This window comes from Ascaphus truei, chromosome 2 (genome assembly GCF_040206685.1).
Source record: "Ascaphus truei isolate aAscTru1 chromosome 2, aAscTru1.hap1, whole genome shotgun sequence".
Classification (NCBI taxonomy): Eukaryota; Metazoa; Chordata; class Amphibia; order Anura; family Ascaphidae; genus Ascaphus; species Ascaphus truei.
In genome coordinates, this window is record NC_134484.1 from 318,823,667 (window position 1) to 318,845,431 (window position 21,765).

General features: G+C 40.7%; 1 protein-coding gene across 2 annotated transcripts in view; it reads left to right on the forward strand.

Moving 5' to 3' along the window:
* Positions 1-21,765, forward strand: part of ITGA9 (integrin subunit alpha 9) — a 505,378-nt gene that overhangs the window by 309,938 nt on the left and 173,675 nt on the right. For both annotated transcript variants that reach the window (XM_075586544.1, XM_075586545.1), the window contains exon 18: positions 5,529-5,679. In XM_075586544.1, the coding sequence (XP_075442659.1) occupies positions 5,529-5,679 (151 nt within the window). The remainder of the gene's footprint in view (positions 1-5,528; positions 5,680-21,765) is intronic.

Genomic DNA, 21,765 nt, shown 5'->3' on the forward strand with positions numbered 1-21,765 from the left:
TTTTAACGTGGGTCTGAAAGGTGGAGAGAGAAGGTGCCAGACGGATATTGAGGGGAAGTGCATTCCAGAGGCTTGGGGCAGTGAGTGTGAGAGGTTGTAGGCGTTAGAGAGCTTTAGATACAAAAGGGGTAAACAGAAGACAGCCTTGAGTCGGGCAGGTGTAGTGTGAGAAATTAGGGCTGAGATGTAAGGAGGGGCAGAAGAGTTTATAGCCTTAAAAGAGAGGATGGGAATTTTATGAGTAAATCAGAGTTTAATAGGAAGCCAGGAGAGGGAGTTCAGCAGGAAAGATGCTGAGACAGATTTAGGAGAGAGTAAAGTTATTCTAGCAGCAGCGTTTAGGATAGATTGTAGGGGAGACAGATGAAGCAGGAAGGCCGACAGTAGAAGGTTACAATAGTTGAGAAGAGAGAGGATGTGGGCCTGTGCTAGAGTTTTAGCAGTAGAGCGGCAGAATAAAGGTTGAATCTTTGCATTTTTTATTATTTCCATGTAATTTATAAATTTTTACACACGGGGACCTATATCAAAATCTCCTGACTGCAACACAGGTGTAGAAAATATGGTACATTTGGTGCCATTATTGCACAATTAAAAGGCAGCAAATGGGCAGATAAGGACGTTTCCCAAAAAATGTAAGCAGATTACTCTGTTCTATTTAATATGCCTTAATTCACAGAGATTCTGAAACTGAAGTAGTTACTAATCCATTTGCAGAGTAGGTTTTCTATTTACTAAAGTGCTGTACCTAAAATCAGTTGAATTGTCATTAACTATCAATAATGACTATTGGTCTTTAGTGACTGGCTTCCTATGGGTAAGTTTCTTGGTCTTTATCATTTAGAAAGATTGTGAGCGCTCAGGAGCAGGGGCCTCATTGCCTCTTTGTATCTGTTTGTGCATATATGCCCTCACCTGTATGTTTCTGTAATATACATAACTCTGCACCCCTTTGTACCGCGCTGCGGAATATGTTGACGCTTCACGAATAAAAGATAATAACAACAACTATCTAATATACTGAATGTATAATGCACATAAAAATAACTGACGATGCTGTACACATACAGTATATTTTTGACAAGCCACAGTGATTTCCCTGCCCCAAATAACTTACAAACAAAATGTATGGGGACTGAGTGGGTTTATAAAAATATGCCCACTGTCTATGGGACTGTTGTCTTGAATGTAACTGAATCCATATACCTGATTTCTTTAAAACAGCTGTATCCAGCTCTCCCAGTTGCAAAATTGGGTCAAAATGACGGGTTCCTGTCCTCCGTCTGTAAAATAGGCCAAATCAGTGCAAAAATAGTGCACCAGATATACTAAAGGAAAGGAATCCCATTGAAAGCAATTGGAGATTGTGCTCAGTTGTATTATTGTAGATTATACTTTATTGTACACATAAAATAGACCTATAAATGTAATGGTTAGGGCCTGTACCACTATTACTAGCATTTAATTCGCTTTTAATTGAATGCAATGGGAGGTCACACCCGAGGAACAGCTAAAACAGCAGCTGACATGTTTTATTAAATTTTTTTTTACAGTTACATGTATGAGGAAGTAATGCTTTTGATGTAATGCAACATATTCTGGCTATTTTCATGTAAAACCTGCTGCAAAGCAGCCATTGCAAGCTACTGTGTTAGCTGGGAAATAAGTGTTTATGTACCTGGTATTATAAGAGCTATACATATGCAATGAAAACGATTTCAGAAAGGATGTTTTTTTTTCATTGAGCGGGGACGGCTTTATGACTTTGCAGTTAGCTCAGAAGATTTATAGCAGATGTTGGAGCTGGCTGACATGTTATGTATTTGTAGCACGGATTGTACATAACAGCATGCAACCCACGCTCGTCCGCATCAGGTCTTTATAGCGGGGAAAGAACAGCAGCTTCCACCCCCCACACCCTCCCCAGCAATGTCCTTTCTTTCCTCATTGTGCATAGAACTGATTGCTTGCATGTGTCCAGTTCAGAATCAACCAGGCAACCTATTCGATTGAGCAGTACACATTCAGATGTTTTCCAAAAGCTTAATAGTGATGTGATTTGATAGCTTACACACATTCAGTCTCCAGCAGATTAAACTGATTTGGACCTGGTTTAACCATGGAGATGTATTTTGCAAGAAGACCCAGATCTACAAAGCTCCGTTATGTCACTTAACATAGCATTAATCAAATTTAGCATCACTGTTACGTGCGCCACACCTGTGTGCAGTGGCCGATTTCCCATTAGGGCTAGGTCGTCAAAATTTGGGGGCAGCAAATATGTCCACCCCCATATACAGATGTCGCACTCTATCTGGCCTATCACACAGCATCTCATTGCCATGGCAACGTGACGTCAAGTTGTCGCGTTGCCATGGCAACAACACACCATGGCGGCGTGTTGATGACGTCCACAGCGTCATTTAATGCAGCGATTTGGAAGGAGAAGGGGGCAGCAAGGAGGCGGTCCCCACAGACCAGTGCCTAGGGGTGGCGGTTCTTCAAATCCGCCGCTGCCTGTGGGCACGTGACATGTATATGTGAAAGGAGTTGATAAATCCAGCTATCCAGCTGACTTGCTTACCTCCCTGCAGAGCCCTCAATGTGAGCAATATCTCCCCAAAAACTATCACACTAGACCTCAATTAAGCTGCCACCACCGAGTAATTTAAGGTCTTACCTTAAAAGTTCTTGGTCTCCTATTTATTGGGGGGGGGGGGAGATGTAATTAACACAAAAAACCCAATGTAGTAAAATGTGTCCAAAAATGCGAAGTTAGACAGTTGTTTAGTGTTTCGTAATTTTTGGGAATATTAACCCCTAAATATTTCAGATGTTCTTTCCATTTAATATCCAAAATCAGTGATATAAGCTTAAAAATATGACTTGGAAGATGGAGACTTAGTGCCTCTGACTTACATTAGTTAATTTAAAAATGTGAAACCTGACCAAATTTGGTCAGTTCCTGAAGAAAAAAAAGAAGGGAATGAAGGGGGTCTTTTTGTTTAAGTAAGATGTCGTCTGCAAACAGTGATAGTTTGTACTCTGCCTGGTCTACCTTTATACTCCTGATATCTGCATTTACTCCTATTGTGGAAGTCAGGGTTTCTATGACTATTGCAAATAATAAAGGGGAGAGGGGGCAACCCTGAAGGCTACCATTATTGATCTGAAACAGGTCTGAAATAAAAACCAAAGTTTTCACTGATGCGGTCGGAGAGTTATACAAAGCTTTGTCACCATTCCAAGAATGGAAGTTCAAGCCTATACAGTATGTTGAAGGGTTAGGAACATAAACGGTCAAGAGACACGATCAGAAGATTTTTTGGCATCTAATGCAAAAGTCACAGTGGGAATTTTATATGAATATTCATGGTGAATGATATTATCAGAGGACTGTCTTTCAGATACCAACCTGGTCTGGATATATAATAGAAGTCAGACTGTTGTTCAGTCTATTAGCTAGTACTGTAGTGAACATTTTTACATTTGTTATACTTTTTTTTAACTGGAGCAGGATGGCCTCTTTCTTATCATTAGCAACCTCACCGGTCAGAATATATTTACTTTTACTTTAGTGAAATAAAAAAAAAGGCAGCTGTCAATGGTTGAGGGGAAAGTTGCTATGACATTTCACATTCCCTTGAATCATTGGTTATCCTGGACAGTAACCGTTTTCCTGGAAGTGCTGGATCTGCTTTGATGAATATCAGCTGAACTGGTAAAATCAGCATACAGTAGCCTGCTCCAGAGGTTCTCGTGCTTAGTTACGATTGAAAAGGAAATATTGTGAGAGGACTGCTGCTTGAAGTATATCAATTATCATTAGGAATGTATAATTTTATAAAAACAATATCCCTTATAATATGGAATCTTTTCTGGGAAAGTCCCTCTTTGTTGTTGTGACTGTACAGTTGTAGCATTGCTACTAACACAACCATCCATCTACATGAAATGACTCTGGATAGATGGAGAGCCAGGAAGCCAGTATGTTAAAGCGGCATTTTCTCTTGCCCGTTTGTTTGAATAAATGCAGCAGCTCCTTACTTTTAGGTTAATCCAATTATCTAGGCTGCCGATTAATCTGTTCTCCCATGATCGATCGGTGAAGATCCTGCTTCCCAGGGCGCCCAATAGGGCTGAATATTTCTAAAGAGAAAGTTGAGTGGATTCCTAAATCCTACAGCAACCCAAGGAAGCTTAATACATAAATAATTAAAAGGGCATAAGTATAAAACAATGTTTTTAACAAAAATACAGTAAAGTATTATCTAACACTGCATAATGGATTTATTACAAAAACAACACATACAGTATATTATTTTGAATGAAATGTTGCTTTAGCAAAAAAAATGGCTTTGCAATATTTACTGTTTTTCTCTCAGCCTGTGGCCATTGTAGAAAACCACAAAAGCGCAAATTTACAATTGCAGCAGTATATAACCGTACTTAGATTGTAAGCATTGCAGGGCAGGGATTTCTCTTCCTATTGTCTGATTTTGTTTGTTGCACTAATTGCAATATAGCGCCCGGTATTCTATTGCCTTTTTTGTAAAACACTGCGGACGCTATATAAATAGAGATGCACATACATACACATATAAATGTTCAACGGTCTTTGTACAGTATATCTTTGCATATGAGTGAGTGTGCATGGGCAAATCCATGTAATATTAGTACTATGGTGTGTGTATATCTGTGTCTGTCTGTTTGTATGGTGGATGCATCAATGTGTCTGGCAGTGAATGAGTTAAAATGTAAAATATGTGCTCTGTCTCACTCCTTTCCCTGCCCTACATACACTTTTGCACAAAACAGGCGCTTAAAGCAGCTATACAGGTTGCATGTTTGTTTTTATTATTACAGGTTTGAAGCAGGGGACTTCCAGAGATACTTACCTCCATAGCGGGTGCCGTTATCCACAGCCAGGGAACCGCGTGCCTAACGAAATGGTAGCGTTTAAATGTCCCGCATCATGTGGGCCAATAGGAAGTCATGACTTAATCCGCTGCAGCTTCCTATTGGCTCGCGTGACCGGGATATGTAAACTCCACAGTGATAAGTATCTCTGGAAATTAACAACGTTCAGCTCCAGAGACCCCGGCTTCAATCCTGTAATCATATATATATTTTTTTTTAAATGAAATCTGTATTGCTGCTTTAAAGTCTTGATTTGCCATGAAACTTCATTCAGTGACTTCTAAGCAAAATGTGTTGGAAACATAACCAATATTTGCTGTTTGTACGGTGTATTATCGCTAAACACAATAAAAGATCACACCACATGGTTTGTTTTCTAAAATTACATAGACAGTATTTCTTATGCATACTTTCAGTTGTGCAAATACAGTAGAGTGAAGGCAATAAGTAGCTTCCAAACGGTATTGTACAAGAAATCAGACAAACACACAGTATTACAGAGAACTGTGACCATTGAATATCAAGATAAGATACTCTATGGAGAATGAATCTTATAGGAGACAAGCAACCAAAACACTAACTAGTTACTTTCCATTGTTGTTTTGCAGTTTTGATGACAAAACGCCCTATCTGGCATTGGGAGCTGTGAAGAATATTTCCCTTAACATCTCCATCTCCAACATGGGGGATGATGCTTATGATACCAATGTGTTCTTCAATTTCTCCAGGGAGCTGTACTTCATTAAAATGTGGCAAGAGGTAAGAGCGAACTAGAACACAAGTCTCTTCCATATACCTGTTAAGGTCTGCGGACTAAAGCGTGTGAGAATAGAAAGAACGCAAAAGAATGAACTAATGGAAAAACTATGACTTAAAATAACGATCAAACCCTATGTCACTGTTAATATTAAAACTGAATGCAAATGCTTGGCAAGCTTACTCCCATGCTGAATGGGCTTGTAGCATATTGCTCTGCAGTACGGTTCAAGCCACAGCATCAACATTAGTAGGTTGTGTCAAGTATTACGGCAACTGTGGAGTGGATCCCAGTGGCTGGAAATGTCGGGGCAGGCAGAGCGGTGATGTCGTAGTCGGGGTCACAAGCAGAGGTCGGAGGCAGGTGGCAGTACTCATAGTCAGGGTACAGGCAGATGGCGGAGGCAGGCAGTTAAGACGTAGTCGATGTCACAGGCAAAAGTCCGGGGCAGACAGCGAGAGGCGTAGTCAAAAGGCAAGCAGAGGTCAGGTAATGGTATCAGGAACAACAAACGTGCAGCAAGGCAGCAAGCTAGTCTTTCCTAGTACCAGTATAAACAGGCAAGGAGGAACAGGAACGGGAGGCTTATATACAGTAGTTCTGGCTGGAGAAATGGGAAAGGTGTAAGGCAGTTATCTGATTATGATCTGTACTGAGTTGTCTGCAAACTCAGGCAGCCAGGATCAGCAGTCCTGATGGCAGCGAGGAAGAACTGCTGGATAGGAGCAGGAAGGACCCGAGTTCAACTCTCATGGGATGTTTCTGACATGTTGGCAAAACTACCAGAATGCTGAAAAGAACAGACTTATTGAGCTTTTCTGTAATGTAAAAAATAGAGGGAAGTGAATACAGTTCTGATTGGTTGTACCTGGGCATTTGCTAGACATTTATAGTATCTGCATACTAATACTGGGGTTAGGAAATAGTGTAGCAAACAGACGCATAACTTGCATACTTGACATGGAAATGCCCAGAATCCTTTGCGTTTGTCTTACATTGTGCACCCTGAACAACTGTTTTCTGTATGTAGGTGTTTCAGTACACACAGATGTAGCAAGACTAACTATCCCCAGCATCACCGCCAAAAAAGCAAACTGCCGCGGTGACGCTGGGGGCAGTGTCTGCCGTGATCACGCTGTGGGGGATCCATGCTTCTGTTTCGGATGCCCCTCCCCCCACAGCGTTAATCTGTCCAGGTCACGATCAACGCGATCAAGATTTGCTACATCTGTAGTGCACTCAGAAATTGTTGTTTTAGTTATAGTGGAAAATGTAAGAGGTGGAAAGATTAACTTTTTATTGAGACTTTACGGCTCTATGCAAGAATATAAATTGGCCCAATAAGCAAGTGCGACAAGATGCACGTGTAGAATTGTTTTCTTTATACTTCTGACATTCTTTTGTTGAAACTAGGAAGCAGTTCAGGAAGGGTGAGGCCATAAACCATTCCAAAGTTTCAAATAAAAAAAAGAATGCCATGATTAAAAGAAAATCTACATTATAGTCAGTAAAACAATCATAGTTTTATCTAACAGTAGATGCACCTTAAAAAAGCATGACCACATTTATAAAAAATTTTTTTAATTATCACAACAGGATGTTTATTTATTTATTTCTAAAATGTTTTACCAGGAAGTAATACATTGAGAGTTACCTCTCATTTTCAAGTATGTACTGGGCATAGAGTTAAGATGACAAATAATACATGGTTACAAATACAGTTACGTAAGTGAACAGGGTATACATTATATACAAGACATTGCATGCACAGTTATAGATAATATATATTATAGGCATATGTAACAGTTACAGACCAGATTAAAATGTGAGACAGCTTTAGTTTTGAAAGAACGTAGACTGGTGGCAGCTGTGAGAATCTCTGGTAGGTTGTTCCAGTTTTGGGGTGCACGGTAAGAGGAGGAGCCGGATACTTTGCTGAACCTTGGGACCATGAACAGTTTTTTGCAGTTAGATCTCAGATGATAAGTGCTGCATGTGGTAGGGGTGAGGAGCTTGTTCAGATAGACGGTAGCTTGCCCAGAAAGGATGTGTAGATATTATTATTATTTTTAGTAAATAATGGCGGTATATGATCCAACAGCGTGTTTCAATGAGGAACACATCACAATGTGGTAGTCTGATCTGAACATTATTCCGGTCCTTAGGAACATTGGGGAGTGGAAACATTCAACTGAAATGTGTGGGGGATCCTTTATAAAAGATCAATTTAGTCATGTACAAAGACCCTTCTTATTCTGTAGATGAAAAAAAAAAGGCAGCCAGGAATGCAGTTTGGATACCTTAACACAGGGGCGAAGTGGGGTCACCCTTTTAAATTAGTATTTCTCTTTCCCGTTCCCTTTTGTTTCACTTACTGCATATTAACCACCTTCATTAGACCAGGAATGGCAAACTCCAGTCCTCAAAGGCCCCCAACAGGTCAGGTTTTCAGGATATCACTGCTTCAGCACAGGTGGCTCTGTCAGAATGACTGGATATTCAGAATGACTGAGCCACTGATTGAGCCACGTGTGCTGAACCAGGGATATCCTGAAACCCTGACTTCTTTGTGGCCCTTGAGGAGACCCCCAGGTTTATCTGTTAGTGGCACTCTATATTCCCATCCTATTTATCCACTAAGCTAGAAGTAGCCCAATTGTTTAGCCTCTGCTCTAAACCTACACTTCAAACCAGGCAAACGTTAAATGCAGATTGGTGAAGACGCATCAACTAAAGTTTTACTCAAGTGCAAGAATATTTCTCCAGAAGACTGATTTTCTTTTTGCCTCGCTGGAGAATTTGTGATACATTGTCATTGTCTCTTCACTATGAATCGTTACAGATCAGTGGTTCCAATAGAAAACATTTCATTCTGAAGCCAGGAAAAGTGTTTGTTGGTTTTCATTGCCACCCAACAGTAAGGCTAAGGCCCCGGTCACGGCGCTGTAATGCGCGCCCGCGCTTTTGGCTACGCGTTCCGGCGATTCCCCGGTCTGCAGCTCACTGCAGGAGCAGAGACCGGGGGGGGGGGGGCGTGGCGGAGGAGTGACGGGGGCACGGCCATGATGTCACCCGGCAGGTTCGCCCTCATTGGCTGAACCGCCGGGGGGCGTGCCTAGTCGCTCGACGCGAGTTCCTGCTCTCAATTCTATTGAGAGCAGGAGCAGCTCTCGCGCGAGCGCTGCGGCCCCCCCCCTCACAGCGGGCCCGGCGCCATTGCGGGGAGGGCTCTCGTGAGCGCAGCGTCCGCCACAGTGGACGCTGTAGCAGGCAGCGGGGGCAAGGCCTAATCATTCTGCAGCTTGCTTCTCTATAACTCACACGGAGCCATGCAGCTTTCTAGCAAAATTACTAATAAAACGTTTTCTTCCTACTGTAGCAATAAATGTAGAAAAAGTGTTTTAAACTGAACGTGATGTATTTTTATTGTACTGAGTACACTGGAATTTATTTGTAACTACATTAGTTTTGGAAATTAATACATTTCAGTCACTCCCGGAGCCCGCATTTTGGGAGCTCGAATACTCCTAATTCAGTGCTGCTTTCGTTAGATGACTGCATAGGTCATTAAGCTGCAGCCAGCTATTGCAGTCTCTCAATAGCTTATTCTTGACAGTACAAGGCAGCAGCCAAAGGATTATTTGTCTTGTAACCTGAATCAAGAAGTTTGCTGCATTTGTTAAGGAAGGTCAGACCTGCTCTCTGAAGGGTATTAGCTTTTCATTTGAATTCTCCTGCTCTAGGGCTTGAGATGGTGCACCTCGTGAACCAAGAATGTGAGCAGCTCCTAATAGCAAATTATAGCCACGCTGCTACTGAGAATGTTTCAGATGCTTCCTAAAACTGTATCAGAGGCAGAGATGAGCAAAAGTTTAAAACTTTGTTGCTAATTCTTCGCAGTGTTTTAAACAAAATTTGATTGGTGGCTTGGACAGTAGAAAATATAGGCAGATGCTCCTAAAACTGCGGTTGTTTTCCCTTCACCCTCCCTTTCTGCGATTGTCATCAAATCCACAGACTGGATTCAAACTGTTTGCGAATGTTAAGACATTTGAGTCCCTCCCGTTTTCTCATATTGTGATGGAAGAGAGCAGGGTATTGGGCTGGTGGCTGGCAGGGTTAGTGTGATGGTGGACATGCAGTAGGGGCAGGCAGGCACTTTCTGCATTGTTTCAGGTAAAGACTCATGTTGCTGAGAGCCTACTAGGTGAGCAGAATATTTAGAACAATTGATTCTGGCAGATGATGCAGCACTATATATTGGTCAAGAGGAATCTCTGCCATAGTAAAAACATCATTAGCGTATGCTGACAGTACGACCTTAAGGGAGACCTTAAAGCAGACTTCCAGAGAGAAGGAGCGACTCAGTGAGTAAAAACACTGACTCTGTTTGCAATTACACTGTGCTTTGAAGCAGGGGAACCTGGTTCAATTTGTGGTGCCAACTCCTTGTGACCTTGGGCGAGTCACTTTGTCTCCCTGTGCCTCAGGCACCAAAATATAGATTGAAAGCTCTACAGGACAGGGACAATCTGTAAAAATTCCTGCGTACTGCGCACTATACTGTTATTCTGAAGCGCTTTGATTACCATTGTGAGAAAAGTGCTAAATGAAATAAAGTTGTTGTTGTTATTATTATTATTATAATTATTATTATTAAGCTCAGGCTCCTGGAGAATCAGTCCTGTTAGTTTGCTACTAAGTAGCAGAAAAAAGTATCAATGGCAAGTCAATATAATTGGCATGTCGTAGAACAACCCTGTCTTACTCCTCTCAAGAATAGCACTGGTGCAGTTGACTTTTACTAGGTACACGACAGGAGAATAGAGCAGGTTAAGTCATTGGACAGTACATGTACAGTAGTTGTGAGCGCGGGGTGAAGTATAAAGTACATGGAAAACACTCAGTTAGTGATAGTATAATAATACAAAAGACACTAAAACAATAAAAATTGAGTTTTGATGGGGTAAGCAGATAAATGTAATAACAGCTATAATCACACGGCCATGTGTGAGCCCTTCACATCAGATGCAATACAATAACGATAAACAGCACTCACACTAATGAAATAAAGTATACAATGCAGGGTGCCAAGGACTAGAGAGGACCCAATCCCTCTCAAAACAATACAAAATACTGAATAGTCCAGCACTCCCTATATAAAGAAATTAGATCACTGGTATAGAACCAAAAAGGTAAGATGTAATATATGCACAAATGAATCAAAAAAAGCAAACAATACCACACATATAAAACTACAATAACATAAAGATAGTACCATATATGGGGTGTGTGGAGGAAAAAAGTGGAACAAAAAAGGGGTGGGGGCACAACAACAAAAAGGTGGGTATACAGGGGAGTACAGGGGGGCAACGTTTCGGGGATTAACCCTTCGTCAGGCACGTTCCCTTCAGGGACAAAAGGGTACTTCCCTGATCCCAGAACCCACGAAACCACAAATAGGCCCCAAATGAGAAAGAATAAACCCTCCACTAATTCTGATAGCAACAATTGGTAAGTCTAAATGAATAAGTGATGACAAATATATCCTCCACTAATCTAAGTGTTCAATACTAGACAGAGATAATCATAGTGTGATAAATCAAAATCTAAACATAAAGATCATAAACAGGATGCAGCACTAGGCGTTCAAAAGTCATAAGAGGTAGGTAGAATAAATCAAACCGCAAGGTTCTCTGCACAATAATCAGAACGCGCCTGCTCCTCACTCAGAAGGGTGCCTGCAATCATCTCCACAGTCAGGAAGTGTTTTAAAGCCCTGATGGCGTCATCCTCAGTGGGCGGGCTCTGAGATAAGGTAATTACATCCAGCTGACACCCAGAGCACGATCATTGACAACAGACGTCCTCTGCATAAGTGTAAACAGGAACATTTGCCATGGAGAGTCCCCGTGATGTGTGGAGATCAGTGTAAGCCTCATGCGCAGTGGTACTCCATGGTGTACTTGTGTGTCAATGCACAGCAGCAGGCAGCAGATCACCAGAAATAACACTGGGACCCAGGATTCGTCCAGAAGGTGATATAGGTGTACAGCAGTATGCAGCAGGTTACCAGCACAGAGTTTCTTTGTGTCCTGGTTGTCTCCCCACAGGATTGATCCATAGGTTCCTGGATGTCTGTACTGGTGGACAATCTATGTCCTTGCAGTAATCCCAGAAACGATGACAATCGTAAACATAGATACCATTTATGAAATGTATTGATAACAAGTATAAGTATACAATAACTCACATATAAGGAAAGCACTTTCAGCACTGGTAGCCGCGTTGAGATCCCCGATGTGGTTTCCCCCTGCTTCCGCGTCCGGTCGACAGGACCTACGTCAGAGCGCTCGCGATGGCCACGGCGGCCTTCAGTGTACACAATAATTACATGCATTGACAGGGAACTATGCATTTCGCACAAATGTCTTTGCTTCGTCAGGTTCCTGTCGGTGGTGTGTGGTGGGCTGCTATTTATACCCTGGACATCAAATTTTATTTGTGGCAGGTGTTAAACGGATCGCAATTCAATTGGCATATGTTCACTTTAAAAAAACTAGGTGTGTGAAAATTACCACAGGTTTTTTTAAAGTGAACATATGCTAATTAGTTATTTTACCAATTTTTAATCAATTGACATGATACAATTTATTGATTGATATAGTCAAATATCATTTAGAGGGAGCGCCGCAGTTACACTCCATAAGTTGTTTGACAAAAAGGTTTTCCAAAGCCAAAGATGATTAGTGTTTGAAATAAATTAGCATGGTCTTCTCGATCAAATGCTTTCTCTGTGTCAAGATAAAGAATATAGAGAGGAAGGCCAGTCTTTCTGGTGCAGCAGCTGAGATCACGCACCAGAAAAATATTGTATCAAATATTTTTCTGTTTGGGATTGTATATGTTTGATCCGGGTACATTATATGTGCCAGTACAGATTTCAGACATAAATAGATGGCTTTAGCAGCAATCTTGTATTCTGAAGAGAGCAGTGAGATAGTATGCCAGATTTTTAGTAACTATCCATTTTTTGGCAAGAACGTAAGAACTGCACACCAGGAAAGAGGTGAGTTATATTCCATTCTCTTGCACTTTTAAGAGCACTTCTAAAAAGTCATGGCCTGGAGACTTGTTGGCTGTCAATTGACTAAGAGTTTCAGTGAGTTGGAGTAATGTTAAATTATTGTTAAGAAGCGCTTTGCTTTCTGGGTCAATTTGAGGGAGCAACTTCCAAGAGATTTGACACCCATCAGGCGCAATTTGGTCTGGTGTGGAGTAGAAAAAAATGGACCATTTCCTGGATATTCTCTTGATCTGTTAAGAGACAGGCAACTTCTGCCAAAAGACAGGTTGTATGTTTCATTTCACGCTGCTTCTTTTTGAGTGCATAGAAACATTTGAATCCCCTGTCAATTTCTTTAAGTATTTTGACGTGGGAGCATACAAAGGCCCATCTCGCTATTCAAAATTGGGAAAATGTACTTTTTGATTTCTCCATACGAGCCAATAATCTCTGAAGCTTTGGTTGAAAACTGCATGAATGCAGCATAAAAGTGCCAATAGGAGGTTAGTGGTTTAAAAGGATTAAAAGTCATAGACCCACTAACCAGATGCTGATCAGAAAAAGAAACAGGTCTAATAATAACACACTTAGTAGTCGCAGAAAAAATATCCACCAAGATGAAAAAGGTGCAGTGCACTGCAAGAACGGGCTAAGGCACAACAAATACTTTAAAACTATTTCTTGATCTCGTGGAATAAGAGGAGTATTGCAGGACAGGTAACCTCTGACGCGTTTCGCCTTATACAGCACTTTATAAAAGAGTGAAAATCCTTGTTGACTCTTAAGTACACTTCCAAAGGGAGGAGACGCTACACGCATAGGAATCCATCAGCGGCAGAAGCAACATCTGGTTCTGCAGGTAGTGCCAAGCGGCCCCTCTGGGTCGGAGAAGAACATGAATGTAAACCATATGAGGACATGACAAAAAAAGAAGACAAATGTATAAACATAGCTATATATTGCGTGAATAAATTAGAAAATAGGATAAAAAAAACAATGGTTTGTATAGAATTTATTAATAATCTTCATATATTAGATTATGCTGTTGGAGTCTAATAACAAAAAATATTTGTTGTCAAAATGTCTCAAAAAGAGAGAATGATGTGACAACAATGTATCATATGTGGCAACACCGAGGACACAGTAAGGTAGTGTATATGTATATATATATATATATATATATATATATATATATATATATATATATATATATAACAAACAAAGAATAGACTGCGCTCCTCAGGTGTAAAATCAGACTAATTACCAAATGATTGTATTAAATGGATATAGCAAAGGTGAATGGCAAAAGTGAATGCAACAGTATTATGGATGATTGACTCACACTAATAAAAATACATGCAATATGTTATAATAAAATGCTGAGTGCCAATGTTTAAAAAGCTGCTGTAAACACAAATATATGCCAGTGAACAATACAAATATAATAAAATGGCATGTGTTGGTAGTTATGACTACTGCACTAATGAATCCCTCCTGAATGATACTAAATGAATGATGAATGGAAAAATACAGAAAAAATGACACTAAGTGTGTCAAAGATAAAAATAAAAATAAAAAATGTGAAAAATGTAAAAATATATCAACCAAACCAAGGGTCCATGCTAGGATCTGGCTGCTCTCATCAAGGACCAACGAACTCCCAGAAATCTGTGAACAACAAGAAAAGAAAGCGCCCGATCCTAGTGCAGCATGAAAAAATACAATTTAATAAAAATGAATATGAATAAAACCAACAAATGCGAACTCACAAACACAGGATAAATAAATGCATATAATGAGTATACTCATTCGCCAACCGCCCACGTTGTGCCTTGGATGGCGCGCCCTCTCTCTGTCTGGGTTTTCTCAGCTCTGCTGAACCGACATCCAGCAGGGGATACAGGAAAAAGCTCACCACAATGTGACCCGGAAGTCCTCCACAATGTTAGTGTATCCGGATATGAGGTCTGTAGTCCGTGACCCCGCGATGCAGGGGCTGATCAGAGAAGTCTCTCTGCACTCCCAAAGGCAGTCCGTAATGAGGTGGGCAGTGAGGATAGAGTCAAAATATATATCACAGTGTGACAGCAGCTAAAAAACGCTCTTCTCTACGCGTTTCTTCACATAAGTGAAGAAACGCGTAGAGAAGAGCGTTTTTTAGCTGCTGTCACACTGTGATATATATTTTGACTCTATCCTCACTGCCCACCTCATTACGGACTGCCTTTGGGAGTGCAGAGAGACTTCTCTGATCAGCCCCTGCATCGCGGGGTCACGGACTACAGACCTCATATCCGGATACACTAACATTGTGGAGGACTTCCGGGTCACATTGTGGTGAGCTTTTTCCTGTATCCCCTGCTGGATGTCGGTTAAGCAGAGCTGAGAAAACCCAGACAGAGAGAGGGCGCGCCATCCAAGGCACAACGTGGGCGGTTGGCGAATGAGTATACTCATTATATGCATTTATTTATCCTGTGTTTGTGAGTTCGCATTTGTTGGTTTTATTCATATTCATTTTTATTAAATTGTATTTTTTCATGCTGCACTAGGATCGGGCGCTTTCTTTTCTTGTTGTTCATATATATATATATATATATATATATATATATATATATATTGCAGAATAAATGAGTTCTTCAGTATTAGGTGATACCTTTTTTATTAGACTAACAATTTATGTCATAGGACAAGCTTTCGAGAGTTATCCTCTCTTCTTCAGTTTGGTCAGTGTCTTTTTCATACGGCTATATGGGGTATCTTTCTCATGAATAAAGCAGAAAATAGCCGTGTAGTCCAGTTGCGATATTGCAGAATAAATGAAGAAGAGAGGATAACTCTCGAAAGCTTGTCCTATGACATAAATTGTTAGTCCAATAAAAAAGGTATCACCTAATACTGAAGAACTCATTTGTTCTGCACTATCGCAACTGGACTAACACGGCTATTTTCTGCTTTATATATATATATATATATAGCTCTCGAATATACCCTATAGCCAGTTCAGTAGGATTCGGCGGAACTGTTCCTCTGAACTGGACTTCATAGCTCAATCCGAATTGCTCAAGTTGAGATTTGCCTCCAAGGGGTATGATAGTTCCTTTGTTGAGAAATCTTTCCTTAGAGCTGCAGGGTCAGATCAGGGTGACCTTCTTTTAGCCTCTAAATATAGGAGGATGGGTAGGGACCAAAAAAGGATCAATAATATGGAGGGACGCACTGTTTTTTCCACCAGATTCAGTGAATCCTCTCGTCTCTTGGAGACTATTGTTAAACATTGGCCTATCCTTTTGGTGGATCCTGTCCTGGCTAATAATTTGGAAACCAGGCCTACAATCATTTATAGGAAAGCTACTAATATTAAGAATATACTGGCACCTACAAAAATTCGTACAGATGGCTGTGCATTTTTGAGACCATCAGGTAACCATAAGTGTGGTAGGGGCAGGTGCATTACGTGCACGTTTTTGGACTGCAGAAGGGAATTTCCCTCAGCGACCCAGGATGTTTTGCCTTTTAAGGAAAAGTGTTTCATCAACTGCCTTACCACCCCTGTTTACAGGTTAACTTGTGGGTGTGGTCTCCATTATGTTGGTAGGACCACAAGGCCTTTGAGTACTCGCTTCCTTGAACACAGAAGGAATATTATTAATGGTGTTGAGAATCATTATGTTTCTAAACATTTCCTTCTGGTTCATAATAAGTAACCAGCTAGCTTGCATATTTTGGGTCTTGAGGTAATTCCTTCCTCTATTTTGGCAGGGGAACGGTTCAAAGTACTCTCCAGGAGGGAATGTTTTTGGATTTTTAAGTTAAATTGTCTGGTCCCCTTTGGTTTAAATGAAAACCTCGACATTAGTGCAATTGTATAGATGCGGGGCTCTTTCTTTATTCATTTGGCCATTATCCTTTTTGTATCATTCATACAATCATTTTATACATTGATAAATGAGTTGGTATATTATAGTGACACATTTATCTCTACCTCTATTTGTAGCAGGTCTACTTATATTGTAGTTTTATTAAGTGTGTCTCTGCTCTCTATATTGAACTCAGGTGTCAATCTCTGTCCCCTCGTTTGGGGTTTATTCTTTTTTTTAGCATTTCAATTTAAGTTATTTTTATTATTATTATATATTATATAATTTATATATACTCTTTATATTGAGTACCCATGTTTTTTTACTGTTTGTTGTCATCTTCTCTGTTACTAACTATGTCAACAGTATATTTACCATTTGTGTGTTCATTAGTCAAGCTGTTTATTATGCTGAGGATGTTCTTGTTCGTGATTGGTCACTTTTTGATTGAATTTTAGCATTTGAGTGTATATATATTCTGCCTTTCTGGCACGTCATTAGCCCCTGACGAAGTCCGCAATTGCGGACGAAACGTGTAGGGCTGACGTCACTTAGACTCTCGCGGAGCTTCCGCGCTACTTCCTGAGAGACTTTCACTAAACTTTTGGGTGGCTGGTTATTGCCTGCCGTTTTGTGAAGGACCCCGCTGCTGATCCAGCCGTGCTAATACTAACAAGCACGAGCTCCATACCGTGTGTCTGTTTACTGCCTGCCAGTTGGCGAAGGACCCCGCTGTGATCCTGGGCCGTGCTAATACAATCAAGCACGAGCTCCACACTGTGTGGGTGATACCATCTGCCTAGTGGGGTCGCAGTGAGTTGGGTGTGCCCCCTTATTCCATCACCGGCTGGTGATTTCAGGCTCCTAAAGATACCTTTATGTGAATGTTGTTTTTATATTTCCTGTAAATGTGCATTGCCTTCCACTTCTATAATATTACATTTATTATCTTCCCTATCTTGAAGATAATGCACTAGGGGGTGCGCTTTTTCTTTTCTTTCTCATATATATATATAAATAAAAACAAATTTTGTATACTTGGTTTTTACACCAATATTTACTCACAGGGAAATTCTAATCAATGTACATAAAGATATATATAGGCATATGCTGGAAATAATAAAGTCAAATACAGGCATACCCCGCTTTAAGTACACTCACTTTAAGTACATTCGCGAGTAAGTACATATCGCCCAATAAGCAAACGGCAGCTCACGCATGCGCCTGTCATCACGTCCTGAACAGCAATACCGGCTCCCTACCTGTACCGAAGCTGTGCGCAAGCAGGGAGACTATAGAGCCTGTTACAAATGCGTTATTTACATCTGTTCTGCACGTATATAACGATTGCCGTACAGTACATGCATCAATAAGTGGGGAAAAGGTAGTGCTTCACTTTAAGTACATTTTCGCTTTACATACATGCTCTGGTCCCATTGCGTATGTTAATGCGGGGTATGCCTGTAAAGAACATTGTACATATTGAACTGATAAACCTAAATTATGACATTTAAGGTAATAAAAATAACATTATAAAATATATTAGCAATGTAGGCAGTAGACACATTGGAATACACACAGAACTGAGTCAGAATGTGTTTGAGCTCCCAATCAATATTGATCCCTATTGGGTGAAGAGATTTCAAGGTGTATATCCACAACATCTCTCTACAATTCAGTGTCGACTTGCGATTCCCACATCTGATTGGTGGTGGGATATGTTCCAATGCACTGAATGTAAAGGTGTCTGTAGAGCCAGAAGTCTTGAAGTGTCTTGAAACTGGATATAGTATTATTCATCACATTTCTTGATGGATTGGTGTTCAGCAATTCAGATTTTTAATGGTCTGATGGTTCTCTCAATGTATCTACTGCCGCATCTGCACTTCAGCATGTAAACGACAAAAACCATATTGCATGTCATATGTATCTTAATTTTCTGATTAGTTTTTGTGTGTTGGCATCTGGTAGATGTCAAGGGGGCTGCATATCTACACATACTGCAATTACCACACCTATGAAAACCTCCAGGAGGTAGGGGAACTGCAGTTGTTGAAACAGGTGATATGAATAAACTGGGGTAGTGTCCAAGTGTTTTAGCCCTTCTGTACAGGGATTTGGGAATGGTTTTAGTATAGTTCCGTAGATCTATATCAAGTTTCAATATATCCCAATATTTCCCAATTATTGAACGAATTTGATTAGATTGTTTGCTGCAGGTGGTGATAAATAACGGTGGAGAATCTCAGTCGTTTTCTTTTGTGTGTGTGTTGTAGCAAATCAGATCGACTTGGCTTATTGAAAAGCTTGTTGGACATTATCTTTGCTGTGTCCCCTAAATAGAAATCTAGATTTCAAATCTTCTGCTTGTGTTATGTATGTATCACGGTCAGAACAATTGCATCGAAGTCGCAGGAATTGTCCTTTTGGGATCCCTAATTATTTAGGATGGCCACTATTGGCTCTGAGGAAGGCGTTGCGAGCATTGGGTTTACGACAAGGGTTTACTTGGTTAATTAATTTTACTCTTGCTGAGCCTGTGCTTGGTGCATAGACATTCACTAAATTCAGAATTACATCTTCATGTCGAATTCTGACATGATGATGATGACCTGGTATAACTTGTTTCACATTCAGCAGTACGGGTTGAAAATTAGGGGAGAACATACAATAATAGTGACAACCCTGCAGGATGTCTCATGTAGGTGGTTAAAAAAAAGATTCTACCTCTCCATTAAACAACTAGCCTGCTTCTGCTTCTTAAAAGTGTTTCCTGAAGAAACAATACAGAGTTCCTTCCTTCTTTGATGAAGTATTAAAGAAAGCTGCGTGGTGCTCTGAAGCTGCAGGCACAATAGCTTACATAAGCATACTTGTTTTGTCCAATAAGAATCCTCTGGTGAGGTACCCCTCAAGTATCCAATTTGATATACCAACACCCCAAAGGATTATAAAGGGTTATAATCAACACAGTTCCACGTTAATTCGAATAGCTGGTACAGATTCCACAAACACTGCAGTAAGAATCATCACACACTTGTGCCCAGACATACAGTATATGCATCGAAATGGATGTTTGTTGAATGGGGTGAAAGAAGAGAGTATTTTGACTCACGTTTGTTGGTACTTCAGGGTGTATCCTTCTGTCCTGGGGTATAGGTGTGCCTCCATTTTCAACAGCATACAAATAGAAATAGATAGGAAAACAAAGCACTACTTGCACCAGAGGAGGAAAAAATGAATAAAGTCAAGTAGAGTGCATACCTATAACAAATATGACAATTTATTGGATCCTATTAAAAAAGCTACATAATGGGACAAAGAAACCCCCACCAACGCATTTCAAGCGTAAGCACTTTATCAAGGTGACTAAAGGTAAGTACTCACTGGGTTGTTTAAGTACCTGCAGTGCGCGCCATCATCACCAATCCCGTCCGCTTCCTGAAAACGTCCAGAGTGACGTGGGCATGGTGACGTCGGCGCACACCGACGGAACTTCAAAATTACCAAACTTTATTAACAAACGTTTAGAAACATAACATAAACAAATATCTAAAACCGATGAGCGAACTTCAAAATTACCAAACTTTATTAACAAACGTTTAGAAACATAAACAAATATCTAAAACCGATGACCGATGAGCGTCAGGTCCACCTCCGATGACGTCACTGCTAGAACGCCCCTTCTCCTCTACTAGCTCGCGCACACTGTCTCACGTCCTGCTGAAACTCCACCCTACGCGCGTTTCATGACTACTGACGTCACTTCTTCAGGGGATGTCAGTAGTCCCGAAACGCGCGTAGGGTGGAGTTTCAGCAGGACGTGAGACAGTGTGCGCGAGCTAGTAGAGGAGAAGGGGCGTTCTAGCAGTGACGTCATCGGAGGTGGACCTGACGCTCCGAGTCGTGGCCACGAGGAGGAGGCTAACGCAGGACTTTACCTCCATATGCACCGCTTCTGTATCCTCTCAAGCTAGCGGACGGCACATTGTATCCTGTCCATAGGGCCGGTCAGCATGTGAGTGTACTGCTGTAAGTCCTAGTTTATTTTATTAAATATACGGTATCATACCATTGTTTTTTTCTATTCCATTTTATTTCCATGTATGTATTCGCAACTGTGTAGAGAGGGCTAATACCACCTGGCGATCTACTGATATCCAGCCTGCACACCGGAGCAAAAGTTAAAGATACCTTTTAAAGGCACTTTATCTTCTACTTTTAAGTAAATAGCTAGCAGCAGTGTGGGTGCGACCGATTAATCAGAGGTTACTGCGCAATGGTCGTTTTGTTTTGTGTTATTGCAGATTCGCATCTACCACTCAAGAGACTCTGAGATATCGAATTCCGGATCCACGAATTGCCCCTTATTCAGAGAATTGGGACTTCTATTTTTGTATCAGGTTTATATACCTGATAGTGTGCCAAGGACTTTTTTCTTTCTTTTTATTCTTTTTCTCTTTGTCACCATTTGTACTAGCCTTATGGATAGGCTTGTTGTTAATCCTTAGGCAGCCACTCCCTCATTCATCAGCACGTGTCTGTGGGTTCCTTGCACACTTGGTATATCTTTTATAGAAGTTATATTTAGTTCACGGCACTTTCATTCATTAATTTGTTTTGTATAGTTTAGGTTGTAAATAGGTTAAGCGCTTAGTATATGTTTAGTTATCCTCCATTTTTATCTCCTGAGATGATGCCAGATGGAATAGGGTCTATAGACTCAAGACTTTCAACTGACTCTGTGTCCTCATCTACATCACTATCAATGTCAATATTTGGTGTAGAAGAGATCTTACTAGGTTACCTTTCTGTGCAGTTTGCACATTCTGAGACCTGGTGACAATGAGATTTTGTAGTCATAATATTTCCGGTTCTAGGATTAGAGAGGGTGTCCTTACTATTTATTTTCAGTCTTACTGATTCAACCTCTACTGATTGTATGGGAAAATTTAGAGCAACATCGGGTTCAACAGAGTCTGTTGTTTCCTCTATCTGTGTATGAGAAACTCCAGGAATTACACAATTGTGGGGTACTGCTCTAAGACAGGTATTTTGTGCCCCCCCCCCCCTCTTCTGCCTCTGTAATATTTATTATGTTTCTTTAAGACAGGATTCTTCAATAGGAGAGGCTATTTGTGTGGCTATGGGTGTTATATCAG